At 53.3% G+C, this 9,076-nt stretch overlaps 1 protein-coding gene across 1 annotated transcript in view; it reads left to right on the top strand.

The window, feature by feature from the left end:
- Positions 1-4: 4 nt before the first annotated feature.
- Positions 5-9,076, top strand: part of FANCG (Fanconi anemia, complementation group G) — a gene marked incomplete at its 5' end in the record, with an annotated part of 9,259 nt that continues 187 nt past the window's right edge. The window contains 12 exons of the mRNA XM_010081271.1: positions 5-50; positions 680-808; positions 1,431-1,624; positions 2,314-2,467; positions 3,650-3,780; positions 4,164-4,310; positions 4,940-5,100; positions 5,332-5,398; positions 5,848-6,182; positions 6,344-6,399; positions 6,968-7,102; positions 8,652-8,772. Of these exons, the coding sequence (XP_010079573.1) occupies positions 5-50; positions 680-808; positions 1,431-1,624; positions 2,314-2,467; positions 3,650-3,780; positions 4,164-4,310; positions 4,940-5,100; positions 5,332-5,398; positions 5,848-6,182; positions 6,344-6,399; positions 6,968-7,102; positions 8,652-8,772 (1,676 nt within the window). The remainder of the gene's footprint in view (positions 51-679; positions 809-1,430; positions 1,625-2,313; positions 2,468-3,649; positions 3,781-4,163; positions 4,311-4,939; positions 5,101-5,331; positions 5,399-5,847; positions 6,183-6,343; positions 6,400-6,967; positions 7,103-8,651; positions 8,773-9,076) is intronic.

The raw sequence follows: 9,076 nt of genomic DNA, 5'->3' as shown, positions 1-9,076 counted from the left end.
GGTGAGACAGCAGCGAGGGGCCTTCGGGGAGCTGCTCCTGAGGATGCGGGGTGAGTGGGGGCTCAGTAGCGGTTCCCGGGCACTGGCGTTTGCTGGGCTGCCGCTCCTGTATCCCAGTGCTGGAAACAAACTTCTGAAGGGAGGAGGGTGAAATGTTTCCAAGCTGAACTGGGCCTGCAATGGGATTAAGGCCCAGCCCCAGCTTCTACATAATCTTGTATGGGATGTGGGCAGAGCTTTGGGGTTTCTGGAAAAGATGAGGCAACCTTTGTCCTGGTAAGCTGAAGAAGGAACTCCCTGCCAGAACTGTGGTATAGAGGAGGCCTGTTCCAAGAGAGACACACTTAGGGAGACACAGTGTGGGAAACCTGTGTGAAGGGGTAGATGTGTATTGGAAATGGATAGGCTATTGATGCTCTTTTGGGAGAGCTGAAAGGTCTGCGTCCTGGAGGACTGCAGCACATGGATAGCTGGGGGAGTGGATGTCTAAAGCAATGTCTGCACCTGGAGAGGCAACACTCTAGCTGTCACTCTAGGTACTCCAGTTCCCAAACTTTTAAATCTCGCCACAACAATAAAAAAATACTTGCCAGGAATCTTGTGTTGTCACAAAGCCAGTAACCATTACTGGATTTTTCCTAGCCAGCTCAATTTCTTGTTGGGTTGGCTGTGATCACAGGGCTGCCGCCTGCCCTCCCTGCCCTGCCTCTGGAGCTTACCGTCCTCTACAACTCCCTGCTTTTTACTGGAGCATCTGACTCTGCCATCAAAGGAGAAGCAGAAGGAATACGCCAGGGGCTTCTCAGGGGTAAGTAGATGGTTCTCTGTACGGGGGCTCCTCAGAGCGAGGAGCCTCTGTGCTTTGTAGATGTACAGTGACCGGTTGGAGGTGGGGGGCTCCAAGCAGAGAAGCCTGGTCTTGCCAGGAAGGGCAGGAGGTGGCCAGGGATTATGTGCAAGCTGCCAGGCTGTCTGCCTGCCTGCAGGGATGTGCCAAAAGGTTTAAGGGAAATGAGAGTTTTCAAGGCATAAGGTATGAAGTTGTTAGCAATGTTTCAGTGATAGTAGAAAATCAGTGTTTTCTTTAATTATGGTGCCCTGGCTTCAGAGAAAACTCACTGAAATAGGCTGCAGATCAGAGGGAGATCTCAGTGTTGGCACATGCTTGCCGTGGGGGAAGTGACCTCAGGAGGACTCGGTAGAGTAGCTCTGAACCATGTGTTGTCTCCTGAGCATGCCACCGTTAACTCTACTGTCTGAGAGCTTGGTTTCCATGCTGCTGAGGCCAGGAAAACCCTGTAACCCCATTCCTTCCCTTGCTACAAGGAACATGTGGTTGCCTGAGGCTTTCTCTCCCTCTTGGGAGGGTGTCTGTTACAGGGCACCAACCTGTCCTCTCATGGCTGTGTTGTTTGTTTGTTTATTTTCAGTTCTGGAGGCTTGTGGGGGCTGCGGGCAGGATCTTAGCACAGAGGAGCTGTGGCAGAAGGTGCTGCAGGAGGTAACTGCGGAGGAGCTGCAAGGACCTTTGCACCGACTGGGGGCCCTGCAAGCAGTGTGGTGGCTGGCAGCCAGCCGCCTGGGAAGCACCACCAGCCTCTTCCGGCTCCTGAGCCACACCGAGGTAACTGGGCACGGGTGGATGCTGCGCAGCTCCTGGTTTTGTGCACCGGAGTATCTGCATGGATATAAATACCCGTGGGGTTGGCTAAAGGAGGCAGAGCTGTCTAAAATACTGTGTTTGTCATAAAACCCATTCTGCAAAATGTTGCTGTGGCATTTGGCATTTGGAGACCTGAACCCATCTGCACTGCACAGTCAGCATGAGTAATCCTCTCCCTGGCATCCCAGCGTAGCCTAATGGCCTCAAGTGCGTTAATGGGACCTAGAATACCTCCAGCCTGTAGGGGGCCCTGGACATCAAGGAGACTTCTGCAGGCTGGAAGGGCTGCAGGTGGACTTGTAGCCTATGTAGGGAGTAAGCTGCAAGCACTGGGATGCAGAGGAATCTTCCCTGCTGATTGTGAGGCTGCTGAGGGGTCCCACCTTTTTGAATGCCTTTCAGCAGCACTTGAATCTGCCTTACCAGGAGACCCTCAAGGTGCACCTTGCTCTGAGGAGGGGAGGTGCTGCCCTGGGTCAAGCAGGAATCACTGCAGTGAGTGGGTTATTGCTGAAGTGAGTGGGCTGTAGGAGAGCACTCCCCAGCACAGAGAGCACTGTTGAAGGGTTTGGTGAGACCTCTGTTTCTCTGTGCCCTGGGATTCCTGTTTCCCTTCAGCATTCTCTGCCCTCCCTCCTCTATATTCACAGGATGGGGGGAGACCTCTTTGCAGCAAGGGGATGAACGAACTCCTCTCCCTCCTCAAGGCATGGCGAGTACCTGCAGAGGAGGCCTCTCTGCCCCTTTTACAGAGCACCGAGGCCTTGAAAGAGATCCTTTGCACTGCAGCAGCCTTCCTGCAAGGTTTGTGTGAAGGAGGTATTCATGCCAGCACAGCTTCCCCTTGGTCCCAGGACCCCTGCTCCCTGCCCTTATCCTGGTTTCTCTTCCCAAGTAAACTGGCCCTTGAATTTTTCTGGGCTGTTCCTTTGGAAGACTGCCCGGGCTGAGCCTCTGGGTCTCAATTTTGATGTTGAGTATTCAGAGAGCTTTTCTGCTATTTTTCTCCAGCTAAGCCTTTCTCTGCACTATCACAGGGTTCATCTGCCTGTCTATGCCTTTAGGTAGGTGTCTGGGCCCCACAGTGATCTTGCATAAAGCGGAAGGCTGGAAGGGATTTTCCTTTCATAGAATCATAGAATGGTTAGGGTTGAAAAGGACCTTAAAGATCATGAAGTTCCAACCCCCCTTTCTTCTGTCCTTGTTGCAAGGACATTGTTCTAGGCACATTATGGTGCTGGGGTAGCCATGCAAAGCTGTTGTGCAGGACATGATTGATCTCATCGGACTGCTGTGTTCTGTCCCACTCATGGTTTTCCCTTGCTTCCTGTCTTGACAGCCTCGGCAGCTCTGGGGGCAGCCAGTGCTGTCAGCCTGATGTGGGGCCTTCCTGTGAGGAGGGAGGGCCAGGAGCTCCTGCCCACAGACTTCTCAAAAGCCTCTAGGGTGACAGTAGCACTTCCAGTCAGGAGGTGGCAGATGTGAGTCCGATGTAGGCATGTGACAGCAGCCTCAGAGGGAAACTTGAAATGAGGATTGAAAGAAAAGCAAATATAATTTGCAATAAATATTAATGAATTAATATCCCAAAGCATCCTGCTGGGTAATAGCCCAGATATGCTGTAAAAAGACTTTCTGAGGTTCTGTGTGTGCTTCCCCATCCACGCTGCTGTCGTTGCACATGAATGCACAGGTGGAGCTGCCCAGTACCTACCTCGGCCCTTGTTCTGCGCTGAGGCAGGCATCTTGGTGTCTGAGCTTTGCATCTGCTATTATTTCTGCTAGACGTTTCCACCGAGTGGTTTGTTCTCTTGCAGCACCATCAAACCAAAGATAGCAGCTTGGCAACATCCTGCTGTGCATCGCTGTGTGCAGAGGGGATCAGGCAGGTCCTTCTAGCACTGGGCAAAAAAAGAGCACATGCTTGTTGGGGACAAGGTGAGGCGGGAAGGGGGCTGCAGAGCTGAGGTGTTGGGTCTATCCTAGGGCTGCAGGAGCTGGAGGCTGGGAACTTCCCCACCGCCTTCTCCCTCCTCCAAGAGGCTGCAGGAGGATTCTGCTCCAAGAGGGTCCTGGCCCAGATCTACACTTGCCTCGGCTGCTGCACTGAGCAAATGGTAATGGCCGTGCCTCTCCCCTGTCAGAGGGGACAGGGGAAACGCAGCCTAGAGCAGGGTGGGGAGCCTCAGGCTGATATCTGTGCTGCCTGTATGTGGTCCTAGGCTGCTGCAGGAAGGTGAGGTCTTGAGCACAAGTTACCTTTGTGGCCCCAGCCTCCTTGGAGATGCGCAAAATCCAAGCAGGGATTTGGTCTGGGCGCAAAGGGTTGCTGCAGAGAAAGAAGCTCAAAAAACAGTTCAAGGAGGGCTGCATTTGGCTCAAGTGCTGCCCTTGCTTAGAGGGGATTGCTGGGGAAGCAGAGCAGGGATCTGGATCCCACTGAACAGTAAAGATGTCAGCAAGATGTCCTTGCAACATGCATCTCTTTCCATCTACCTAGGGCAAGCCCCAGACAGCCCTTCAGCACCTGAGACGGGCCCTCCAGGTAGACTTCCAGTGCCTTCCTGCCCTGTCTCACGTGGCAGCAGTGTACCACAAGCTGGGGGAGACAGACGCGGAGCTGCAGGCCCTGGTTCTGCTCTATGAGGTTTGTCTGCTTCCTGTAGTTCTAGGTTGATTTTTGCCCAGCAGAGCCTGCACAGAGCTTCAAGCAGGCTCCTGCCTTCTAGGGGGCTGTTTGACCCTGGAGGGGTCCCTAAAGTAGACTGCAGCTGTTGAGCCATACTGCTGCCTTCAGCAGTGAGCAGGAAGGAGCCCAGTGAGGTCTGAAATTCCTGCTCAGCACCTTGCAGTTGGATGGGGCAAGACCTTTGGGTCCTAGTTCATGTTCTTGGTTGCTTGAGAGAAGAGGTTACACTGATGTCAGAGAGCATGATGTGGACTAAGATGTGGTCTAACTAGGTCTGCAGCTGCAATGGGAGACGGTGTTCCAGGCAGCTCAGAACATCTTGAACTGAAAACATGAGGTGATCTGGGTGATCTTACAAATCTGATGCCGTGTGGAGAGCAGAATTCTGCCTGTCCCCGTGTGATCGTGGTTGCTGTTCCTGGAAGTGGCTGTGCTGTACTGAGTGAGAACAGCGTGGCTGTGCTTATGAAGTGCAATGCTTGTACTCGTCTGGGTGCATCTCTAGATGCCAGAAGTGGCAAGTCATTGCAGCTATTCTAGACTTGGCCAGCACTGTGTTGACCATATTTTCTGTTCTTGTTTCACAGGCTCTGGAAAAAAACCCTCCAGCAGCTGCTTCTGCTAGTCCACATTTCCTAATCCGAACAGAGCTCCTTATCCACACACCAATACTATCTTCTCTCCTTCGCCATCGCCACCCCTCTGAAGTGAAGTACCTGCTGGCACAGCGGTGTCTCCAGGATGGGAGGTAACAGCACCTCTGGTCTGATCGCAACATGCTGCTTGCAGTTTTCTCTGTGCTCCTGGAAATTTTCAGTTCAGTAACGCTGTTGTAGGTCTGCTCAAAGCATGGGTATCATGACCAGAGTGAGTATGGTGCAGGGAGAGCCTGTGGGCTGGCAATCCAGGTTCCATCTGGCTGCTGGCACTTCTTGGGGTCCCTGTGCTCCTTCCACAACATGTCCTGTCTCCATTGTAGGGTGGCTGATGCAGTGGAACATTACCTGGATCTTCTGGCTCTGCTTCAGGAGGGATTGCAGCAGCAGGTAGGTGTCCTGGTGAAGAGTTTTGGATCCCCATCCCAAGGCCTGGGCCCAGGCACCACCCCTGGACTCCAGGTTTCAGTGTCTAGTTTGAGATGTGAAGGAAATTATTTCGGGGCTGGCACCTCTGACCTGTGGCATGTCTGCCTTTGGATTCACACCAGAGGCCGCTTGCCACTGCTATTGGGAGAAACAGCTTCCCCTTACCTGTGGGGAGCAGCTGCTGGCCTGGTTTTGGATGTCCTTCACTTCAAGAGTAGGGATTTGCCACCTTGACTCTGCTGACCTGTTGGTGCTTCACAGCTTCTGCCTCCTATGACACGCTCCAGTGTCTGTGGCAGTGGGTCTGAGCTTTGCTGGGCAGCAGCTCCAGCTTCCCAGTAAGCATGAGAAGCTTGGCTGGGCACTCTGCAGTTCTGCATCTGAGCACTGCCACTGCTTTTGCTCCCCAGGTGCCCCTAGATGGTGGCTCAACTTTGCCCAGGATCCCTGAGGTGTTCCTGGAAGCAGCGTCTGCCTTGGAGCAGGCTGGGAGGCATCATGATGCCATAACTGTGTGCGAGGAGGTCATCAGCCGGACAACTGACCTGATCCCACGGATGTTACAAGTGGAGGAAAGGTTCGAGCAGCCAGAGTGCCCATCTCCAGGGGCAGGGCTGGCGGGTGGACACCTGTCCCAGAAGGAGAGTCTGTGCTGCCTTGCCTGGAGAGCAGCTGGATACCTGCACCAGGGCTGGGTGTGGGCCACACTGGGCAAGAGCAAGGAGGCCATAACACAATTCAGCAGGTGAGGGAGCCTTGCTGGGAGAAAAGGCCTCCCCAGCTGGCAGCAATGGCTGGTGGGGGCCAGAGCAGGGCACAGTGCAGCACTGGGGCTGGCCTGACAACTTGCAGCTGATTTCCCAGCCTGGAGTTGGTACTGAAGCTCTTTCGTCTTCCCACATGCAGGTGCCTCGGTGATCTCTTGAGAGTCCAGGTTTATGGATCTGGCATTGAACCGGCAGGTAGGCTGCTGCACAGCTGAGACACGTGCAGGGCCTGACTGGGTCAGGATCTGCATGCTTGGCAGTGGTGGGTAAAGGAGCAAGGCTCCAGGCCCAGTGTCACCTCTGGCAGGAGATGCTTGTCCCAGTGTGCTGGAGCCTCTGAAGGGACTGGCTGGTTTGGCTGGAGCAGTGTTTGGCCTCAGCTCTGCCTCCTTCCCTGCTGTCTAGGTGACAGTTAAGTGGGTTGTGAACTGGGTTGCTTTTCAAATCCAGATTTCAGGGAAGGGATCCGGGTTGTGCAGATGGGCAGCCACAGGTGAAGCTGCTGCCAAGGTCACTGTTCACCACAGCCATGTAACGTACCAAGCTCTTGGCATTCTTGGCTCTTGCCCTCTGCTGCCTCCTGGCCTCCTCCAGCCTGGCAGAGAGGCTGAGCTTTGCCACTGGTAGTTCGGGGAGCTGGAAGATGAGCAGCCCACGTAAACGTTTGGCCTGTCCTGGCTGCTAACCTGGCTCAGCCTGCTGGGACAAGGGAGGGAATGTCTGGAGGATGCTGTCTCCAGGTGTGCGTGTCTTTCTGTGCCAGAGAATCTCCCAGAAGTGGAGGTGCTCCAGAAGATCAGGTTGCTCTCCCTCATCGGGCGAGGTACACAATTCCTAGAGCTGGGGAGGCACAAAGAAGCCTTGTTGGATTTCCAGCATGGTTTGCAGATCTCACCAGGTAAGAGCCGTATTTTGGTGAGGAACAGAGAGGATTTCCACAAATTTGTCCTGGGCTGCTTTGCTGTCTTCAGGAGAAAGCTCTTGTGCTTTAGACCATACTTATGTGGATGTCAAGGACTACAGTAGGGTTACTAGCAATGTTACGTACTTGAGATGCTTCTCTGGGGCCTGGTGTTAAAAAAGTCCACGGTGTCTGGCGTTATCCCCATAGTTCAAACCCTATGTTTCCCATAGCAGAGTCCCAGGCATCAAAGCTGGAAAAAAAAAAAAAAATTATTCAATGGTACGGTAGCAGGTTCAGCTCAAGATGTGTGCCTCTGGAGAGGGATGACCCTGAATAAAGAATTCTCTGGGCAATTAAACCCTTACAGACTATTCACCCACCCGTCACACAGTGGTTAGTCTAGTAGTAATATTTGGGCCTGGGGTCTTCTTGTTCCTCATTGGAACCCTTCAGTGTCTTTAGGAAGGTCGTTATTTGTCTAATTGCAGCTCCTGTTGATGGTTGTAGCCTTGAAGCCTCTGTATCTTCTGACCTGTGCTTCTTTGGCAGAGTGTGAGAAACTGAAAAAGTCCTAGACTAGATAAAAAGTTCCAGAATTAGGATAAGCACCACTTAGTCAGTGTGTTATCTACATTATTCTCACACTAAAGATCCAAAACACAGCACACTGTACCTAAGTGGAAATTTACAGCTTGCAGCCTAAGGCTTCAGCAAATCTAGTTACTCATGCTAAGTAAGTAAAGCTAAGCAAACAGCATGCTAAATCACACAATATTATAGCTGTGATTTATTCTATTTAAAACTTGCTTATTTAAGCCAAACTATCAGTATCTCTCTTAACACTGGTCAGCTCACTGCCCTGGAGAAACAAACCAAAACTGTTGCCAGAGGAACATATCGGAACCCTGCCCACTACCTGTGCCCTGACACAGCTTGGACACTTCTGTTCTTGCCCAAACCCCAGCCTGGTACAGCCAGCTTTCTCCCAGACAGGGTCTGCTTTCCTAGAACAGAGGAGCTGGATGTTGCTTCCTCCTAGGAAGTGGCATGTCCATGACTGTCAGCCCAGAGGCCGAGTACAGAGGTTTGTGAGGGGAGAGGGGAGCGGGGAGCGAAGCAGGGAGCTGTAGCACAGTCAAGGCATGGCTAGTGCTGGTCCCAGGGGTGACCTCCCCTGTTCAGTGCTCCAGCTGTGCTGACATGCTGCAGGGGTGTCAGCTTCACCAGGATCTGCCAAACCTGCTCGTCCCAGTCCTAACAGACTCCCTCCCTTTGGGGGCAGACCTGCCTGCAAGGAAAACCCGTGAAGACGTCTAAACAGGGGTGTGGCTGGCTGTACCGCAGGGCTGATGCCATCTGCCCCAGTGTTAATTAGAGCCTGTGACACAGCCGTGATTGTCTCCTCCCAATTACACCACCTCTCCTCATGTTCACCTCCCTCATTTGTCTTCTAAGTTCCTTTCGTCACATCCAGCAACCACAGCAGCGCTGGGGACCTGCTCCTCCCCTGCTAAAGGGCTTAATCCTGCTTTGTGTCTTGCAGGTGACCCATCTGCTGTCTCCTACCTGGTGCAGGCCTTGTGGAAACTGGACCGAAAGCAGGAGGCGGCTGCTCACTGGCAGAAGTTCTCCCAGATTCCTTTTCAGCAGGAAGGGCAGGAAAGGTGTGTAGAGGGATGGGTGGGATCTCAACTGGCCACACAAGACAGCTCCAGCAGTGTGGCCTTTGAAGCTGTGTGGGCAGTTTAGCTCAGCGCCTGCTAGCCTGCACCTGTGGCTCAGAGGAGTCTGAGGAGCTTCCCCCCACGTCTGCTCTTGAGAGCCCACGGGCTGTGGCTCCGCAGGGACTGCCCAGGGCATGAAAAACCTGGCACAGAGCCAAAGCCCAGTTCTGTGATGGGAAATGGGAGGGCAGAGGCTGGGGCCTCTGTGCAGTGCCTGGGGAATGAAATTCCTAGCCAGACCGTG

This window comes from Pterocles gutturalis, unplaced genomic scaffold, assembly GCF_000699245.1.
Source record: "Pterocles gutturalis isolate BGI_N339 unplaced genomic scaffold, ASM69924v1 scaffold16549, whole genome shotgun sequence".
Taxonomy (NCBI): Eukaryota; Metazoa; Chordata; class Aves; order Pterocliformes; family Pteroclidae; genus Pterocles; species Pterocles gutturalis.
The sequence above is the reverse complement of the archived record's forward strand: the minus strand, read 5'-3'. Positions and strand labels throughout refer to the sequence as shown.